The sequence below is a fragment of the Cyprinus carpio genome, chromosome A12 (genome assembly GCF_018340385.1).
Source record: "Cyprinus carpio isolate SPL01 chromosome A12, ASM1834038v1, whole genome shotgun sequence".
In the NCBI taxonomy this organism is placed as follows: domain Eukaryota; kingdom Metazoa; phylum Chordata; class Actinopteri; order Cypriniformes; family Cyprinidae; genus Cyprinus; species Cyprinus carpio.
In genome coordinates this window covers 20,327,290-20,349,278 of record NC_056583.1, presented here as the reverse complement: position 1 = coordinate 20,349,278, position 21,989 = coordinate 20,327,290, and the positions used below count along the sequence as shown (strand labels likewise).

The following is a 21,989-nucleotide window of genomic DNA, read 5'->3' as shown; positions in this document are numbered from 1 at the left end:
GTAGTAATTGTTTTCAAATGTAGAAGAGAACACACATGTGTTTTATTGGTTTTAATCTGTTATCTCACTCACCACAGGAAGCACTTTCTCTCCAGGGGTAGATAACGGCATTGTTAGACTGACAGGCACTCGCATAGGTTTGGATAGAGCGACACAGGACATCATTACGGTTTCCAGAAAGGCACACATCGAACACACAGTCATCGAAGTAGGCTTGAGGATCTACATAAACATGGCAGAAACTAAAGGGGCCCTCACTGGACCTGATGATGTCACACAGGGAACGGGCAGATGTCTGATCCTGGCACAAAGGGCAATTGTTTCCACACCCATCATTACATGGCAACTCATCCTCAACCTTCCAGCTTGCCCCAAACTGGTCTGCTGAGTGCACCAGAGCGCCTGAAGGAGTCATGAAGTCATCATTCCTCTGGCCATTGAAGTTGCCACAGAGGCCACACGTAACCCCACTGTAGTTTGCTGGTACGATGATGTTCACTGTCCAAGAACCACCATAATTCACGCTGAAACCAAAGTCAGTTGATACAAATATTTTCTGTGCGCTGGAGTAGACAGACACTCGACCAGAGTCAAGTAGGATGGGGAGGTTTCTGGTCTCTCCATCAATCTGATTGAAAGGAAAATATTAAATGGGTGAAACTGTTCTAAGAATGTATCTGTTGTGGATCATGGCCTCATAATTACAAAAGTACATCATTTATCATTATGTTTATTCTACGGAGGCAAATAACAGTGATGCTTGATTACCTCAACAGTAGAATGACCGTTCATGTCTTGTGACATGTGCACAAGATGTCCAGAGACATTGACAAATACTTCTACAGTAATTGCCACTGAGAGTCCATGCCATGCTTCGTTCCTTGCATCCACCTGGAAGTGCGGAAGCCCAGTGGTGTCATTACATACTGTGGCTAGCACATAGCGGCATGTGCCCTGGAAGTCAAAGTAGGATCTATCAAAAGATACGTAATGGGGGTCTCCTGAAGCAGAGCAACGAGCGTGCGGCCGAGGATGGCAGCCGTACTCGCCATCCACAACATGGCAGACCTCCTCCTCACTGCAAGAAGACGGTGTGCAATGAACATTTCCAGTGACTCCATCACAAACACACAAGAACTGGCACTCTTCACCATGCCAGAACCTCTCTCCAGCCTGCCGATAGCGCCCAGAGTGGTAGCAACCACAGCCCGTGGGGGGCACACAACGATCTCCATTTAACACATTTCCGTCATTACACTGGCATCCCTCCTGGCACTGCAATGTGCACTGAAATGGAAATGAGAGGCTGGGGCAGGATGCAGGACAGGATGTGCCGCATACTTCATAATGGGTATTTGCTGGACAGGTGGGATCTGGAATTTACAAAAGCATAATGACAATAGCAGAAAATATAAGCATATTTCAGCTTCATGAAATCAAGTTTTAGGTCAGCAGGGACAAAACTAGACGCTTACCACAGTGGGTGGCACTTCTCCCACTCTTCTACTGCAATGCCATTCTGTTGGCAAAGTAGCGTGTATCCTCGCAGAGCCTCACATAGAGCCTCTCTGGCACCTTGTGTCTGCTCCAGCAAATGAACGCAATCTGCTATCCGTTGCTGAGGATCCATTACTCTGCTGCACTCGGCAAATGGTCCATCATGCATGGCCATGATACTACAGTGTTCAATGAACTGGCTTCTGTTTTGATAATGTCCTGGTTCCCAGCTGTCATTTGGGTCCTCACAGTGAGCTGACAGGGAACCATCACGCCAGCTGTCCGCAAACAGCTGAGTGTCATTAAGCAGGACAGCATCTGGAGTGTAAAACTCATCAGAAATGTCTCCATTCAAGTTCCCACACAAACCTCCAAGTGTGCCACTATACGTGCTTGGTGCAGTGATTCGGACAATATGTGGCCAGTCGGCTCTTACAGTCACCCCAAAGCTTGTTTCTAAAACAAAACCCCTCACACTGCTGTGATAAATGCGGATTTGACCAGAGCCAACACTGACTGGAAGACCAACCATCTGTCCATCCACCTGAAAAAAGAATGATAAACAGTGTCAGGAGACTTGCCCGTCTAACATATGCATTTCAAAATCAACCAAATCATGCTCGTTTTAAGTGAAAGCTTAGCGATTTTATATTTTGCCTAACCTTTACATTGCCGCCCTCTCCCATTTCGATGGAGACTTGAATTCCTTCTGCCTCAAACTTTAATAACCGGGCAAAGTCTTGAAGGACTCTGGGTACTTTCTCCACTGTCAACACAAAGTGTGTGGTAGTGGGGATGGCCCCATCACCCTAGCAAGGGTCAGTCCGCATGCTCCAGGGTATCTGAAACTTAGTCCATCGAAGGTGTGATATGACCCTAGGTCTTCAACTGAGCAGGTAGCATAGCCAATCGGTCTGCAGCCCCTTACACCTTCATGGATTTCACACAGCTCTGCTGGACCACACTGGTGGTGATGACAGATCATCGACATACTGCTGCACACACACACCGTCTCCCACAGTCACCATCCAACACCACTGACTGTCCTTCAGCATAATAGAAACCCTCAAAGGTGCAGCCACAGTTTGCTTCAGGCACACACTCTCCAGCACTGAGGATGTACCCAGGGTCACAGATACAGCTCTCCTGACTGGGCAAAGGACAGTTCATTGGGGCAGATGGATTACTGCAAGTCGCAGGACAGCCTGTTCCTAGAGGCTCAAAATGACTGTGTTCGGGGCATTGAATTTCTGGGAATGGAGGAAGAAAATAAAGAACATGCATCAAGAACAAGCAGACTTTCATCAGGACAGTGATTTATATATATATATGTATATATATATATATTTTTTTTTTTTATTCAAATCATCCATCTCAACAAGATGCCTACCACAGAAGCCCTGCTGTCTCCACTGCCCAAGGTGTACACCCTGCTGTTGGCACTGAGTAGCATACACATTGAGAGCCTGGCACAGAATGGGCTGGTACCCTCCTCCTAAGCAAAGGTCATAGACACAGTTCTCTGTGTAGGTCTGTGGTGCATACACAGAGTGGCAAGCAGCAAAAGGGCCGCCAACATCTCCTAGGATTCCACAGTGGTTGCTGTCACTGTAAAAACTCATTTCATCTGTGGCACAAACAGCACAAGCCAGACCTGTGCACCTGACATTATGGCATTCAGGATCTGTGTCACTTTGTACTTTCCAGCTGTTGGCAAAGTCCACATCTGAGCTCAAGATCTCACCACTGGGTGAACGGAAGTCATCTTCGGGGCGCAGGTTAAAGTTTCCACAGAGACCGCATGTGGCGTTAAAATAGTTATAAGGTACAGAGATGCTGACGTAGCTGTATGCATCATATGTAACAAGCAGACCAAAGTCTGTGCTGATGGCCAAGGAAAAACCTGACTGATAGACCTGGATGGAGCCATTGCGAAGGGTGAATGGCATTGCTGCAAAACTTCCATTAACCTAGACAAAGTTGGAAAAAGAGGAAATTAGGAAAATAGACAGCATTCAAGTGAGAATTACAGCAAAATAGTCATACTAACCTTTGCGTCATAATAATGACCCTTGACCAGTTCAATTACTTCATCATAGACAAACACTCTGACCATCCGTGTCCATGACACATGCGTGCTGCCCCGATGCTCATTTTTGCCCTCAATGCGATAGTATGGCAAACCGTTGCCACAAGCCTAAATGTTTCAAGGATTTACGATTGATTCATACTTATTATGCAATAAACAGAAAGCCATATAAAATATAGAGTGGAGGTGGCCAACCCTGCTGCTGGTGAACTATCGTCTTGGAGAGTTCAGCTCCAACCCAATCAAACACACCTTAACCAGCTGTTACTAGAAAATCATCGGCAAGTGTGTTGAAACAGGGTTGGAACTGAAGTCTGCAAGATGGTAGCTCTCTAGGAGCGCAGTTGGCTACCCCTGCATTGGAGAAAGACTAACCTCAGATAGAACATAAGTGCAGGTCCCTTGAAAGTGAAAAACCTGATTGTCAAAGGTGTAGTAGTGAGGATCACCAGAGATAGTACAGGTTTGCCGCTGAATGTTCTGGCAAGAGTACTGGAAGGCAGCTGGACGGCAGGCTTGGGGGAGTAACTAACTGCAGGGCTCGTGGCTACACTGGAGGCCGCTGCTGGTGCAGGTGCATCTCTCCTGGCAGGTTGCACCACTCCAGAAAGAATCTCCGAGCTGCACTGGAATACCTACAAAACAGCAGTTTCACATGGCTTTCAGCTCAAAATTACTGGATGTTTAGGGAATAAATAAGAGCACATCAGGAGAACAGAAAAACGTTACCATTAAACTGGCAACCCCGTGATCCATGATCTGTTCTGAAGGCCCATCTGCCTGGCACATTGACATTACTGCTGTATGTCAAGTTTGTGATATAACTCGAAAATGATCCAGGAATTGAGAAATGGTATCTAGAGTTGATGGTGTCATAACCAGCCTGTGATAAATTATGACAAAAACATTTTCATCACCTTAATTAAATAGACTTCTAAATCTCTATATTTTATTCACCATGTTGTGCACACCTGAACATATTGTATTGGAGCAATTGTTCCATAATTCATCAAAATAAATGTGTAAATGGCCATCTGAAATTAAAACCACTTGGAAAGATGTTTCCTGAAAAAGACCATAATAAATGTGCTAGTTAATTACAAGTTTTATAGATGTCACAAATCACAATAATAATATAATGTATAGTAACTCTTCTTTATGTGGTTCATTCATTTTGATTTGTTATTTGTAATAAATCAAGGACAAGGAGATAGAAACAAAATCAAGCTGAGATTCTTACTGTTCCTGACAGAGGGAAATATGCAACTCTGTCCCATGTTGCTACAAAGACCCATGTAGCAGAGAAGCTCAGGTCAGGGAAGTATTGGTTAATGTCTTGTGTGGCCTCTGTAAGGACACTGCCAGAGGTGTACTGACGATATGAAATAACACCATTGCCACGGTTATCAATATCTGTCCAGAATGGAGAGATGAGGTCTCTTCCACCATAACCTGGGAACTGGTATGGAGTCCAGCTGTGAAATGGTCCATCAAAAGTCAAGTGTCCATTGTTGTTGACCTGAAACAGAAAAAATAAATAAATAAATGTCTTATCACACACTTTCTTTTAAAATATGCAAGATTCAGTCATGTGGGAACAGGGCCATCATTTACTATGTAGTATTAATGAAACCGTAACATTTAGATTTGTTTTTATACATAAACAAAATAACCATTTGAAAATAAAGTTTTGACATAAATAATAAATGCAAGTAATAGTTATTTTCAGATTCATCTCATTCAGGTACACTGACTTACATATATTTGACTATATGATTGTCCAAAAAATATGAACTGTTGCAAAAGATAGATCACAGATGAGCTCCCATCATCAGAACGTCCATTCTCTGTGTCCCCAGGTCCAAATGGATAAAACACAGCTGTGGGAATTTACATTTATTGTTTTATTATTATTTGTATTTTTTATTTATTTATTTTTCATCTATTCTTTCAAATTATTTCAAAAATACCTGGGTGGATTGGTCTGGTGGTGGTCATGTGAAGGGTGCTCTGCTCTACAAGAGAGAGAGAGAAAGAGAGAGAGAGAGAATATATGTATAGAGAATATTACATATATATATATATATATATGTTGTGTGCAACAATGATTGTCCGCTTTTTCAACAACCCTGCTTCTGGAAGTATTATTACTATTTATTTTCTCCATAAAGATTTGAAAGATAAATAAATAAAAATTATAAAAAAAATTCTGAACCAAGCAAACAACGTCTGAGATGTAATGTTTTTTTTGTTTGTTTGTTTGTTTTCTGCATTGCTTAAAAAATACCTGAAGGAAGTCTTGATCTGGTGGTGGTTATGTACGTGGTACTCTCTTCTGTAAAGAGAAAATTACATGAAAATATGTTGACTATATTACTAGATAAATCTGAAAGCCCTATAGAGTACAACACTGATCATCAAACCATGATTCATGGGAGTAGACAGTCACAGAAAAATAATGCATAACAATATTTCTTTATGTATATTAACGCAACCATTTAGCTGACATAATTCTGAAATGTTCATATAGAAAAAAAACATCATAGTCATGTACTGACCGTAGCAGTCACGGCGTCCATCTCTGATCATACACACCATAGTAGGTTGGCAGGAGGTAGCAGAGCAGCGCAGATCATTTGGAGCAAAACACTCACAGCGTTGGGAACATTCTATATTCCAGAATTGCTCACCAACCTATGAAATCATACCACAAAACAATGAAATCTACATTTCCAGAACTGAGGACAATAGTATGAGTGAGGAGTTGCTTTAGTAGTGAAATACTACATACAGGTCTCTGAGATCTAATAAAGATTAATCAAAAGAGAGAGTTTCAATTCTTACATTCAAGTAGAATCCATCATACAAGCAGCCACATTGATCAACCGGTACACAGAGTCCTCCACTCCTCACCAACCCAACATCACAGAAACATCCCTCTGAGCATGTGTGTTCACAACTAACATCAATGCTGCTCACCACAGTCTGTGCCACACAACTCATATAGGCTATTCTCTGGGCAGGTTGTGTGAACCACAACAAATATCAACAACAGGAATTAAACCAAAAATCATACCACAAAACAATGAAATCTACATTTCCAGAACTGAGGACAATAGTATGAGTGAGGAGTTGCTTTAGTAGTGAAATACTACATACAGGTCTCTGAGATCTAATAAAGATTAATCAAAAGAAAGTTTCAGTCCTTACATTAAAGTAGAATCCGTCATACAAGCAGCCACAATGCTCCACCGATACACAGAGTCCTCCACTCCTTACCAACCCAACATCACAGAAACATCCCTCTGAGCATGTGTGTTCACAACTAACATCAATGCTGCTGGCACAAGTATGACCACAGTCTGTGCCACACAACTCATAGTGGCTATTCTCTGGGCAGGTTGTGACTGGGAACATAACAATATAACAATATAAATATGTATGTATATACACATACTCGTACATACACTATTTCATGTCAAGCATGTCTTAAATGTGCACCATTTGTTCACAATAAAAGCTAATGACACACACTAATAGAAATGAAAGAATATTATCTCACTCACCACAGGAAGCGCTTTCTCTCCAGGGGTAGATAACGGCATTGTTAGACTGACAGGCACTCGCATAGGTTTGGATAGAGCGACACAGGACATCATTACGGTTTCCAGAAAGGCACACATCGAACACACAGTCATCGAAGTAGGCTTGAGGATCTACATAAACATGGCAGAAACTAAAGGGGCCCTCACTGGACCTGATGATGTCACACAGGGAACGGGCAGATGTCTGATCCTGGCACAAAGGGCAATTGTTTCCACACCCATCATTACATGGCAACTCATCCTCAACCTTCCAGCTTGCCCCAAACTGGTCTGCTGAGTGCACCAGAGCACCTGAAGGAGTCATGAAGTCATCATTCCTCTGGCCATTGAAGTTGCCACAGAGGCCACACGTAACCCCACTGTAGTTTGCTGGTACGATGATGTTCACTGTCCAAGAACCACCATAATTCACGCTGAAACCAAAGTCAGTTGATACAAATATTTTCTGTGCGCTGGAGTAGACAGACACTCGACCAGAGTCAAGTAGGATGGGGAGGTTTCTGGTCTCTCCATCAATCTGATTGAAAGGAAAATATTAAATGGGGTAAAACTGTTCTAAGAATGTATCTGTTGTGGATCATGGCCTCATAATTACAAAAGTACATCATTTATCATTATGTTTATTCTACGGAGGCAAATAACAGTGATGCTTGATTACTTCAACAGTAGAATGACCGTTCATGTCTTGTGACATGTGCACAAGATGTCCAGAGACATTGACAAATACTTCTACAGTAATTGCCACTGAGAGTCCATGCCATGCTTCGTTCCTTGCATCCACCTGGAAGTGCGGAAGCCCAGTGGTGTCATTACATACTGTGGCTAGCACATAGCGGCATGTGCCCTGGAAGTCAAAGTAGGATCTATCAAAAGATACGTAATGGGGGTCTCCTGAAGCAGAGCAACGAGCGTGCGGCCGAGGATGGCAGCCGTACTCGCCATCCACAACATGGCAGACCTCCTCCTCACTGCAAGAAGACGGTGTGCAATGAACATTTCCAGTGACTCCATCACAAACACACAAGAACTGGCACTCTTCACCATGCCAGAACCTCTCTCCAGCCTGCCGATAGCGCCCAGAGTGGTAGCAACCACAGCCCGTGGGGGGCACACAACGATCTCCATTTAACACATTTCCGTCATTACACTGGCATCCCTCCTGGCACTGCAATGTGCACTGAAATGGAAATGAGAGGCTGGGGCAGGATGCAGGACAGGATGTGCCGCATACTTCATAATGGGTATTTGCTGGACAGGTGGGATCTGGAATTACAAAAGCATAATGACAATAGCAGAAAATATAAGCATATTTCAGCTTCATGAAATCAAGTTTTAGGTCAGCAGGGACAAAACTAGACGCTTACCACAGTGGGTGGCACTTCTCCACTCTTCTACTGCAATGCCATTCTGTTGGCAAAGTAGCGTGTATCCTCGCAGAGCCTCACATAGAGCCTCTCTGGCACCTTGTGTCTGCTCCAGCAAATGAACGCAATCTGCTATCCGTTGCTGAGGATCCATTACTCTGCTGCACTCGGCAAATGGTCCATCATGCATGGCCATTATACTACAGTGTTCAATGAACTGGCTTCTGTTTTGATAATGTCCTGGTTCCCAGTTGTCATTTGGGTCCTCACAGTGAGCTGACAGGGAACCATCACGCCAGCTGTCCGCAAACAGCTGAGTGTCATTAAGCAGGACAGCATCTGGAGTGTAAAACTCATCAGAAATGTCTCCATTCAAGTTCCCACACAAACCTCCAAGTGTGCCACTATACGTGCTTGGTGCAGTGATTCGGACAATATGTGGCCAGTCGGCTCTTACAGTCACCCCAAAGCTTGTTTCTAAAACAAAACCCCTCACACTGCTGTGATAAATGCGGATTTGACCAGAGCCAACACTGACTGGAAGACCAACCATCTGTCCATCCACCTGAAAAAAGAATGATAAACAGTGTCAGGAGACTTGCCCGTCTAACATATGCATTTCAAAAATCAACCAAATCATGCTCGTTTTAAGTGAAAGCTTAGCGATTTTATATTTTGCCTAACCTTTACATTGCCGCCCTCTCCCATTTCGATGGAGACTTGAATTCCTTCTGCCTCAAACTTTAATAACCGGGCAAAGTCTTGAAGGACTCTGGGTACTTTCTCCACTGTCAACACAAAGTGTGGTAGTGGGGATGGCCCCATCACCCTAGCAAGGGTCAGTCCGCATGCTCCAGGGTATCTGAAACTTAGTCCATCGAAGGTGTGATATGACCCTAGGTCTTCAACTGAGCAGGTAGCATAGCCAATCGGTCTGCAGCCTCTTACACCTTCATGGATTTCACACAGCTCTGCTGGACCACACTGGTGGTGATGACAGATCATCGACATACTGCTGCACACACACCGTCTCCCACAGTCACCATCCAACACCACTGACTGTCCTTCAGCATAATAGAAACCCTCAAAGGTGCAGCCACAGTTTGCTTCAGGCACACACTCTCCAGCACTGAGGATGTACCCAGGGTCACAGATACAGCTCTCCTGACTGGGCAAAGGACAGTTCATTGGGGCAGATGGATTACTGCAAGTCGCAGGACAGCCTGTTCCTAGAGGCTCAAAATGACTGTGTTCGGGGCATTGAATTTCTGGGAATGGAGGAAGAAAATAAAGAACATGCATCAAGAACAAGCAGACTTTCATCAGGACAGTGATTTATATATATATATGTATATATATATATATATATTTTTTTTTTATTCAAATCATCCATCTCAACAAGATGCCTACCACAGAAGCCCTGCTGTCTCCACTGCCCAAGGTGTACACCCTGCTGTTGGCACTGAGTAGCATACACATTGAGAGCCTGGCACAGAATGGGCTGGTACCCTCCTCCTAAGCAAAGGTCATAGACACAGTTCTCTGTGTAGGTCTGTGGTGCATACACAGAGTGGCAAGCAGCAAAAGGGCCGCCAACATCTCCTAGGATTCCACAGTGGTTGCTGTCACTGTAAAAACTCATTTCATCTGTGGCACAAACAGCACAAGCCAGACCTGTGCACCTGACATTATGGCATTCAGGATCTGTGTCACTTTGTACTTTCCAGCTGTTGGCAAAGTCCACATCTGAGCTCAAGATCTCACCACTGGGTGAACGGAAGTCATCTTCGGGGCGCAGGTTAAAGTTTCCACAGAGACCGCATGTGGCGTTAAAATAGTTATAAGGTACAGAGATGCTGACGTAGCTGTATGCATCATATGTAACAAGCAGACCAAAGTCTGTGCTGATGGCCAAGGAAAAACCCGACTGATAGACCTGGATGGAGCCATTGCGAAGGGTGAATGGCATTGCTGCAAAACTTCCATTAACCTAGACAAAGTTGGAAAAAGAGGAAATTAGGAAAATAGACAGCATTCAAATGAGAATTACAGCAAAATAGTCATACTAACCTTTGCGTCATAATAATGACCCTTGACCAGTTCAAGTACTTCATCATAGACAAACACTCTGACCATCCGTGTCCATGACACATGCGTGCTGCCCCGATGCTCATTTTTGCCCTCAATGCGATAGTATGGCAAACCGTTGCCACAAGCCTAAATGTTTCAAGGATTTACGATTGATTCATACTTATTATGCAATAAACAGAAAGCCATATAAAATATAGAGTGGAGGGGGCCAACCCTGCTGCTGGTGAACTATCGTCTTGGAGAGTTCAGCTCCAACCCACTCAAACACACCTTAACCAGCTGTTACTAGAAAATCATCGGCAAGTGTGTTGAAACAGGGTTGGAACTGAAGTCTGCAAGATGGTAGCTCTCTAGGAGCGCAGTTGGCTACCCCTGCATTGGAGAAAGACTAACTAACCTCAGATAGAACATAAGTGCAGGTCCCTTGAAAGTGAAAAACCTGATTGTCAAAGGTGTAGTAGTGAGGATCACCAGAGATAGTACAGGTTTGCCGCTGAATGTTCTGGCAAGAGTACTGGAAGGCAGCTGGATGGCAGGCTTGGGAGTAACTGCAGGGCTCGTGGCTACACTGGAGGCCGCTGCTGGTGCAGGTGCATCTCTCCTGGCAGGTTGCACCACTCCAGAAAGAATCTCCGAGCTGCACTGGAATACCTACAAAACAGCAGTTTCACATGGCTTTCAGCTCAAAATTACTGGATGTTTAGGGAATAAATAAGAGCACATCAGGAGAACAGAAAAAACGTTACCATTAAACTGGCAACCCCGTGATCCATGATCTGTTCTGAAGGCCCATCTGCCTGGCACATTGACATTACTGCTGTATGTCAAGTTTGTGATATAACTCGAAAATGATCCAGGAATTGAGAAATGGTATCTAGAGTTGATGGTGTCATAACCAGCCTGTGATAAATTATGACAAAAACATTTTCATCACCTTAATTAAATAGTCTTCTAAATCTCTATATTTTATTCACCATGTTGTGCACACCTGAACATATTGTATTGGAGCAATTGTTCCATAATTCATCAAAATAAATGTGTAATGGCCATCTGAAATTAAAACCACTTGGAAAGATGTTTCCTGAAAAAGACCATAATAAATGTGCTAGTTAATTACAAGTTTTATAGATGTCACAAATCACAATAATAATATAATGTATAGTAACTCTTCTTTATGTGGTTCATTTATTTTGATTTGTTATTTCTAATTTCAAATCAATCAAGGACAAGAAGACTGAACAAAATCAAGCTGAGATTCTTACTGTTCCTGACGGAGGGAAATATGCAACTCTGTCCCATGTTGCTACAAAGACCCATGTAGCAGAGAAGCTCAGGTCAGGGAAGTATTGGTTAATGTCTTGTGTGGCCTCTGTAAGGACACTGCCAGAGGTGTACTGCACGATATGAAATAACACCATTGCCACGGTTATCAATATCTGTCCAGAATGGAGAGATGAGGTCCCTTCCACCATAACCTGGGAACTGGTATGGAGTCCAGCTGTGAAATGGTCCATCAAAAGTCAAGTGTCCATTGTTGTTGACCTGAAACAGAATAAATAAATAAATGCCTTATAACACACACTTTCTTTTAAAATATGCAAGATTCAGTCATGGGGGAACAGGGCCATCATTTACTATCAAATAGGCTACAAGACTATTAATGAAGCCGTAGCATTTAAATTTGTTTTTATACATAAACAAAATAACCATTTGAAAATAAAGTTTTGACATAAATAATAAATGCAAGTAATAGTTATTTTCTCATTCATCTCATTCAGGTACACTGACTTACATATATTTGACTATATGATTGTCCAAAAAATATGAACTGTTGCAAAAGGTAGATCACAGATGAGCTCCCATCATCAGAACGTCCATTCTCTGTGTCCCCAGGTCCAAATGGATAAAACACAGCTGTCGGAATTTACATTTATTGTTTTATTATTATTTGTATTTTTTATTTATTTATTTTTCATCTATTCTTTCAGAAAAATACCTGGGTGGATTTGTCTGGTGGTGGTCATGTGAAGGGTGCTCTGCTCTACAAGAGAGAGAGAGAAAATATTATATATACAGAGTTGGCATGTTGTGTGTGTGTATATATATATATATATTTATATATACACACACAACATGCCAACTCTGACATTCCTTTGACTATGATATTTACTCTTCTGATTCAGTCCTTTGCAAAGCATTTTGGGAACTAAAGAAAAATAGGTGCCTATGCACCTTCGGTGTTTGTCCTCTAATGATTGCCCATGCAGTTTCTATTAAATAATCCATTTGTTTTCAGACTACATGAATAGTAAACTTTAGTTTTACATTATGTTACTACAATATGTTCAGCAATTGTGCTGCTTTAACTCATTTTAATTAAGTAAATGTGGATTAAAAATAAAAACTGATGGAAAAATATTTACAAAAGAATACAATATTGACAATAAGTAAGCAGAAATTAAGTAATTTTATTACTGAGTGATAATACTTTCTTATCAGTTCAAATCATACTTGCAGGAAATAAATGCCGTACATAACATGACATGACGAGTGACACATGACAGTATTAACCCTATCTGGATGAAGAGATAATCTGGGCGCTACAAAACTAATGAGTTCCTTGAGATGTGCAGTTCATCAGTGTTTCACGTTCATGACACATTTTGGCAGAGATATACAAAATAATGTGCATAAGTCTGTCATATTTTGTATATAGAGATAGCTACATTATTTCAATACAATCCTGTTACATTAATAATAAAAATTAGGAACTGAAAGAGGAAGAAATTATAAATCATGATGAAGTAGACCCATTTTAATAAAACTCTTACCAGTAATCAACAGGAGTAGTGACACACACAATGAGATTAGAAACCTCATTGTGGCAAACTGCTCCTGGAGATGTCAAAGTGATCTGTTAAGAATTATAAAAAAAAATAAAAAAATAAATAAATGCATATGTAAATAAATGTGTCCATATGTATGTATTTATTTATGTGCATAATTAAATTATTACGTAAATATGTGTGTACATAACTACAAAGCATACATACAAATATACTAAATATTATTTGGAGTATTTGGACACTTCAGATAAATAAAATGTGTAAATGTCTTTGCATTTTATAACAAAACATCAAAACAAGTGGCATTTTTAGAAAATGTAACATTAGCACAGTTTTCAATGAAAACATTTCACATAACATTTGGTAGAGTTCAATATATGAAGCTATAACTACAATCAAAATGAGGACAAAAGGTTTGTGGAATATGTTCACAGCTATGTGATGTTTTTATTTGAATTTTATCTATTTTCATTCATTTGTTTGTTTATTTATTTAGCTACTTGATTGTAACTGACTTGATACTTCCAAAAAGCGACCAAGATCAATTAGTTAGTAACTATTTTAATATTTTAAATATTTTAATTTTAAATAGTTTTAAATAAAGTAGCTCAGAAAAGTGAAATTAGTTCAGAGAAAATTTTGCCTTAAGTGGTGATTTTTTGTTTTCAATAAATGCAATTATTTTCATTAAGCAATTGCTATTATAATTGCCAATAGCTGTTTTGACTTCTTATATTTGAACTCCTAAATGATGACTAGCAACATGCAATGTTATATATTGTATAAATAGAGTAAGCTGTTTATTTGCAGTGCCGAAGATGCTTTAGAAAGGCCTTGTTGTGTATATTTAATAAAACTTGCAACTACTGTATTCCACAACTACTGAGATGACCTCCAGAACAAATTATTAAAATGTTAATGGGTAGACAAAATTAGCTTAATATATATATATATATGTGTGTGTGTGTGTGTGTGTGTGTGTGTGTGTGTGTGTGTGTGTGTGTGTGTGTATATATATATGTGTGTGTGTGTGTGTGTGTGTGTGTGTGTGTGTGGAATTTGATTGAATTTGTTTGTAGGGTTAGGTAGAGTGAGTTAAGATGTATTTTGAAGTGATATGAAATGCTGCTGTAGAGTAAAGCAGAGGTGATTCTCTCTTCAACAGTTCAACCAGAACATAGTGATGCTGAACTGCACATCTCAATCTTATATATTATTGATAAATGTGGGCGGACCGTGACTGGAACAAACATACTTTCGCAAAAACAGCCTTAAACCAGTTTGTTAAATTTGTTCACTGCATGGTATGTTTTGTGTCATGAACCTGCAATTGAATGGTTTTACTTCCTTGTATGCATGCATAGCTGTGCTTGAGATACAGACTCTAGTTGTGTCCTTACAGTATACTATAGTACAGTACGTACTTAAATGAATTAAAATTAAGAATTGCACAAACACAAACCTACACTTTGCACACTTAAAAACAAACATTTACTCTCATACTGTGCAATATGGATACATCATGATGTGTTACAAGTCTATGTTTTATATTATCACTTGAATGTTTATAAAAGTCTCTTTTTATTTCTGATCTGGAAAACCTGGTACAGCATTAGAAAAGGAATGGAAAGGTTCCATGGCTAAATGGAAACACTGATGAACCTTTATTTTTAAGAGTGTAGAACTGTGCAAAATAATGTAATATCTTTGTTCTGTGCAACTTTAAGTTGAGTCTCAAAGGTACACAAATCTAACTTATGAATGCATTATGGACACGTGAACATGATGTTGACCAATGAGTGCAGGGTCATAGATGTTATTGTGGTGAGCTTACAGTTTAATAAGACTGTTAAAGTAACAGAAATCTTAAAGGGGTCATATGATGCTGCTAAAAATAACATTATTTTGTGTATTCGGAGTAATGAAATGTGTTTATGCAGTTTAAGGATCAAAAAACATTATTTTCCACATATTGTACATTATTGTTTCTCCTCTATATCCTGCCTTCTGAAACGCGTCGATTTTCACAAGGCTCATCGCTCTGAAAAGGGAGGTGTGCTGTGATCCAGCACGTTGTGATTGGCTGAATGCCTCAAGCATGTGACGGAAATGTTATGCCTCTTAAAGGGGTCATATGATGCGATTTCAAATTTTCCTTTCTCTTTGGAGTGTTACTCAAACCCAAACGTTAACACTCGTCCACGCCCCCTGAAATGGCTCGTTCTAACACACCCCCACATCTCTACGTCACTATGTGGGAAGATTTGCATAATGCCGCCCAGATGTTCACGCAAAGAAAGAAGGCATACCTTTTATTCTCATTGTAGTATTGTTGTTGCCGCCGCCATGTCGTAGGAAGAGACATAAACATAAAAACCATTATAAACATGATATAAACATGATTTCTAGTTGTGTCTTCTTTTGGAAGGCCAAACAAATTAGTTTCGCTTTCTCAACGAAACAGCGTCACTCACCGCAGCCTTGAGTGAGCGGAGGCCAGAGGCCTAGAGTGAGCCGCGGCCGGTTGATTGAGCAGAGGTGGCAGCTTGAGGCGGATTCTACGAAGGAGTGTACCTTGGGCTTGCAGCAACCACATGTGACAACCCCGGGCTGGGGCAATCCACAGCGCAAAGTTAAAGTATTTCCTCAGGGACCAGCATGGATCAGCTCCAGGTATGACGAAGCGGATATCGTCCTCTTTTGGAAGGCCAAACAAAGTAGTTTTGCTTTCACAGTGAAACACACAGTGTCTATACGACATGGCGGTGGCAGCGGCAGCAACAACAATACTACAACGAGAATAAAAGGTACGCCTTCTTTCTTTGCGTGAACATCTGGGCGACGTTATGCAAATCTTCCCACAGTGACGTAGAGATGTGGGGGCATGTTAGAACGAGCTGTTTCAGGGGGTTTGAGACTTTAGTCTTTGCAACTTCACAGATCTTCTTTATTCACCAAGAGCTTGTAACACTCCAAAGAGAAAGGAAAATTTGAAATCGCATCATATGACCCCTTTAAATGAAAGAAACCTGACACTGGAAACTCAACCTTACAAACTAGCTCCTGGTCAAATATGCTGCAAAGCAACTTTCAGCATAAAGATGGAAATGTACTTGGTAGTTATAATTGATTGTGACTGGTTTTTCAAGATTCTTTTATTTATATTTTTAAGTACAGAGAAAGAAAAGGCACACCTTTGTACCCAAAGAGTCCATATTGGTACCTAAAGTGTACATATTAGTACCTAAAAGGTACAAAAGTGTACCTTTTGAAAAGGTACCACTCCAGTGACAGCGTGTAGAAGAAATATAAAAGCTGCCATTTTCAATATACAGTGAAAGTGAAAAGTGACCAGTAGCTGGCACACAAAAGCATTACAAAAGAAGTGCCTCGATGCAATTCACACTTGTGTTCAATTCGCAAGAGATGAATAAAAACCAATGATGTCTTCAGAGAATGTAGAGGAAGATCAGTGTACTTCCATTCCAGTCATATGGAATACTTTTATAGTGCTTTTTTCCTTATTGGAGCTTGATACCTACTAGTCACCAATCACCTTTCTTACTAACCTTGTATGCTCAAAAGGAAGAAAGCAAGTCAAACTGATAGGACAACATCATGTATATGTATAAGATGTATAAAAACAAATTATTTTGGGGTATTTTATTTCTATTGTCATGGAAAGCATTTGGGTTTGAGGGAACACACATCAGAAGAACTAGCATTGCAATGCAGCAAAAGACAAATGTTGAGTATTTAGGTCATTTTAGGTTTTGTTTTTGGTTGTGTAAATGAAAGGGCAAATGAGAGCAACTCTGTCATTATCACATCTCATGCATTGAGAGCAAGAATGATCAACGTCCAACAAGACCAACCACTAAGTAGAATGCAAACATTGCTATCAGTTGTATTTTGGATGCAGAACATTGCAAGTAAAACTTCAAATCACAATAAACATCACAACAGTATGGCCCATTTCCCATGGCTCATCAAACAGTGCAGTGAACTGAGAACTCCAGCATTAGAATGTACGGAATTAACACCACATGACTTAAAGTACGTGGTGAAATTTGAGCTTTACTTTGTCATTCCAGACTGTTGCTGTGCAAGTGGTGCCGCTGAGGTGTAAGGTGTCAGCAGGAAACACCAGCTTCACCTGTTTGACAGCGAAACAGCAAGATGTTTTCACAGGTTTAACGAAAAGGATCACAGTAAGAACTCAAAAAAAGGAAAGCAAAAATCTGTAGTGAAAAACTGACCTCTTTCTTCCCACAACATTTATCATTAGAGTAGTTCAGTTCTTTGCATTATAGAAATCGGTAATTAGCATTGGTAAATAAACAATAAACAATACTTCTACAGCATTTATTAATCTCAGTTCATATTAATTTCAACAATTACTAATGCATTTTAAAAGCAAGCTGTATCTGTTAACGCTAATACTGTGGCTCCTGTAGCTCAAGTGGTAGAGCATTGCGTTACCAAGCGCAAGGTTGGGGGTTTAATTCCCCGGGAACACATGATAGGTAAAAATTGATAGCCTGAATGCACTGTAAGTCGCTTTGGATAAAAGTGTCTGCTAAATGCATAAATTTAATTTAATTTAATTTAATACACTGCATACAAAAATAAATATTAAGCATTTTAAAGATTTTAAATGCTTTAGATAAAAATTATGCAGCAGCACAACCATTTTCACCATTGATTGATGATAAGAAATGTTACTTGATCACCAAATCAGTGATCTTGATCACAAATGTGATCCTGGATCACAAAACCAGTCTTACTGTAAGTCGCTGGAGTATATTTGCTTAATTAGATGTAAATATATTTTTTAGTTTATATTTGTAGATTTTTATTTTGTTGTAAAAATCATTAGGATTTTAAGTAAAGATAATGTTCCATGAAGATATTTAGTAAATTTCCTACTGTAAATATATTAAAATGTAATTTTTGATTTGTAATATGCATTGCTAAGAACTTCATTTGGACAACTTTAAAGGCGATTTTATCAATAGTTTGATTTTATTTTTTTAATTTTTTGCACCTCAGATTCCAGATAGATCTCAATTTCGAAAAACTGACCCTTATGACTGGTTTTGTGGTCCAGGTTCACAAATATTAGAATGAATTTTGAAGGATCATGTGACACCTAAGACTGGAGTAATGATGCTGAAAATTCAGCTTTGCATCACAGGAATAAATTGCATTTAAAAAGCATTAAAATAGAAAAGTTATTTTAATTTGTAAAAATATTTCAGTTTTTACAATATTTTAGATAAAATAAATGCAACTTTGGTGGAAACTTCTTTCAAAAACAATAAAAAGAATCCAGCCATGTAATAGTTTGTTTATGTTCATGTCTAAAACAAGTGTTGTGGCAAGAATAATATAATCATTGTCTTATCTCAAAAACTTAGTATTAATTAACAGAGCAGGATTAACTGGAAACACAAGAATTCCCTTAACTAACCAGTTTTTTTTTTTTTCTTCCTCTTCTTTTTCCTCTGTAGAGTGGGAACGGACCTATGGTATGCTTGTCATTCACTTCTAATGCTGCCCATAAGTCAAGTTAAGTCAAGTCAAGTCACCTTTATTTACATAGCGCTTTAAACAAAAAAGATTGTGTCAAAGCAACTGAACAACATTAATTAGGAAAACAGTGTGTTAATAATGCAAAATGACAGTTAAAGGCAGTTCATCATTGAATTCAGTGATGTCATCATGCAGCTCAGTTCAGTTTAAATCGTATCTGTGCAATAATTTGCAATCAAGTCAACGATATCGCTGTAAATGAAGTGTCCCCAACTAAGCAAGCCAGAGGCGACAGCGGCAAGGAACCAAAACTCCATCGGTGACAGAATGGAGAAAAAACCTTGGGAGAAACCATGCTCAGTCGGGGGGCCAGTTCTCCTCTGACCAGACGAAACCAGCAGTTCAATTCCAGGCTGCAGCAAAGTCAGATTGTGCAGAGGACGCATCTGGTTCCTGTGGTCTTGTCCCGGTGGTCGTCTGAGACAAGGTCTTTACAGGGGATCTGTCTCTGGGGCTCTAGTCCTAGTCTCCGCTGTCTTTCAGGGCTGTAGAGGTCCTTTCTAGGTGCTGATCCACCATCTGGGCTGGATACATACTGGATCCGGGTGACTGCAGTGACCCTCTGAATTGGATACAGACTGGATCTGGAGGCTATGGTGACCTCGGAATAAGAGAGAAACAGACTAATATGAGCGTAGATGCCATTCTTCTAACGATGTAGCAAGTACATCGGGTGTTATGGGAAGTGTTCCCGGTTCCGGTTTACCTAATTAATGCAGCCTAAAAATTATTTAATGCATTTGGATATTAGAAGTGTATTAGTATGTTATGTGTAAGCCAGGTTAAAGAGATGGGTCTTTAATCTAGATTTAAACTGCAAGAGTGTGTCTGCCTCCCGAACAATGTTAGGTAGGTTATTCCAGAGTTTGGGCGCTAAATAGGAGAAGGATCTGCCACCCGCAGTTGACTTTGATATTCTAGGTATTATCAAATTGCCAGAGTTTTGAGAACGCAGCGGACGTGGAGGACTATAATGTAACAAGAGCTTTGTTCAAATACTGAGGTGCTAAACCATTCAGGGCTTTATAAGTAATGAGCAAGATTTTAAAATCTATACGATGTTTGATAGGGAGCCAGTGCAGTGTTGACAGGACCGGGCTAATATGATCATACTTCCTGGTTCTAGTAAGAACTCTAGCTGCTGCATTTTGGACTAACTGGAGTTTGTTTACTAAGCGTGCAGAAGAACCAGCCAATAGAGCATTACAATAGTCTAACCTTGAGGTCATAAACGCATGGATTAACATTTCTGCATTGGACATTGAGAGCATAGGCCGTAATTTAGATATATTTTTGAGATGGGAAAAATGCAGTTTTACAAATGCTAGAAACGTGGCTTTCTAAGGAAAGGTTGCTATCAAGTAGCACACCTAGGTTCCTAACTGATGACGAAGAATTGACAGAGCAGCCATCAAATCTTAGATACCGTTCTAGGTCATTACATGCAAAGCTTTTAGGTCCTATAATTAACACCTCTGTTTTTTCAGAATTTAGCAGTAAGAAATTACTCCTCATCCAGTTTTTTATATCGACTATGCATTCCGTTAGTTTTTCAAATTGGTATGTTTTGCCGGGCCACGAAGAAATATAGAGCTGAGTATCATCAGCATAACAGTGAAAGCTAACACTGCGTTTCCTGATGATATTTCCCAAGGGTAACATGTAAAGCGTGAAGAGTAACGGCCCTAGTACTGAGTCTTGAGCTACTCCATACTGCACTTGTGAACGATATGATACCTCTTCATTCACTGCTACTAATTGATGGCGCTCATATAATGACGATTTAAACCATGCTAATGCACTTTCATTAATGCCAACAAAGTGTTCTAGCCTATGCAAAAGAATAGTGTGGTCAATAGTGTCGAACGCAGCACTAAGATCCAATAGCACTAATACAACCACGATCAGATAATAAGAGCAGGTCATTTGTAACTCTAAGGAGAGCAGTCTCAGTACTATGATACGGTCTAAATCCTGACTGGAAATCCTCACAGATGCCATTTTTCTCTAAGAAACAATATAATTGTGAGGATACTACCTTCTCTACTATCTTGGACAGAAAAGGGAGATTCGAGATCGGTCTATAATTAACTAGTTCTTTGGGGTCAAGTTGTGGTTTTTTGATAAGAGGCTTAATAACAGCCAGTTTGAAGGTTTTGAGGACATATCTTAATAACAATGAGGAATTAATAATAGTCAGAAGAGTACCTTCTGGAAGCACCTCTTTTAGGAGCTTAGATGGAAAAGGGTCTAACATACATGTTGTTGGTTTAGATGATTTAACAAGTTTATACAATTCTTCCTCTCCTATAGTAGAGAATGAGTGGAACTGTTCCTCAGGTGATCTATAGTGCACTGTCTGATGTGATACTGTAGCTGATGGCTGCATGGTTACAATTTTATCTCTAATAGTATCGACTTTAGAAGTAAATTAGTTCATTACTGCTGAAAAGTAATCAGATTTAGCAGTTTTTAATGCTTTTCTGTAAGATAGGTTACTTTCCCTCCAAGCAATACGAAATACCTCTAGTTTTGTTTTCCTCCAGCTGCGCTCCATTTTCCGGCCCGCTCTCTTTAGGATGAGAGTGTGCTTATACCACGATGTCAGACTGTTTTCTGAAACCGTGGTATAAGCCGGTGATTCTTCAGTCTAACTTTGGAAAGTGGTCATATTTCACACAGAATTTGAAATAATTAAATAATAAAACAAAAAGTAGTACATTTTGCTTAAAATAAAACTCATAACTGTAATTTAATGCGGTACAAATGAATTTATACAGGTATTAAATTACAGCTAAACAATATTCTGTGCTGAACAAGTGGGTTTCATGCCACTTTAAAGACAACTTTGTATTAAGAACAGCTAATATCAAATACAAATTTTGTTTAGATTTCTTAAAAT

At 40.0% G+C, this 21,989-nt stretch overlaps 1 protein-coding gene across 1 annotated transcript; it reads right to left on the bottom strand.

Moving 5' to 3' along the window:
* Positions 1 to 64: 64 nt before the first annotated feature.
* Positions 65 to 13,570, bottom strand: LOC109071026 (IgGFc-binding protein-like). Its single transcript, XM_042768073.1, is given in 33 exon segments — positions 65 to 628; positions 769 to 1,373; positions 1,476 to 1,494; positions 1,496 to 2,041; positions 2,160 to 2,279; positions 2,282 to 2,503; positions 2,506 to 2,747; positions 2,888 to 3,467; positions 3,548 to 3,694; positions 3,962 to 4,221; positions 4,316 to 4,469; positions 4,558 to 4,611; positions 4,613 to 4,651; positions 4,827 to 5,105; positions 5,345 to 5,466; positions 5,557 to 5,601; positions 5,874 to 5,921; positions 6,145 to 6,280; positions 6,797 to 6,993; positions 7,153 to 7,708; positions 7,850 to 8,454; positions 8,556 to 9,120; positions 9,240 to 9,823; positions 9,966 to 10,545; positions 10,626 to 10,772; positions 11,044 to 11,297; positions 11,393 to 11,546; positions 11,635 to 11,727; positions 11,909 to 12,043; positions 12,045 to 12,188; positions 12,439 to 12,560; positions 12,643 to 12,687; positions 13,478 to 13,570. Coding segments are annotated over 33 exon segments (8,412 nt in total). The 5' UTR covers positions 13,527 to 13,570.
* Positions 13,571 to 21,989: the final 8,419 nt, after the last annotated feature.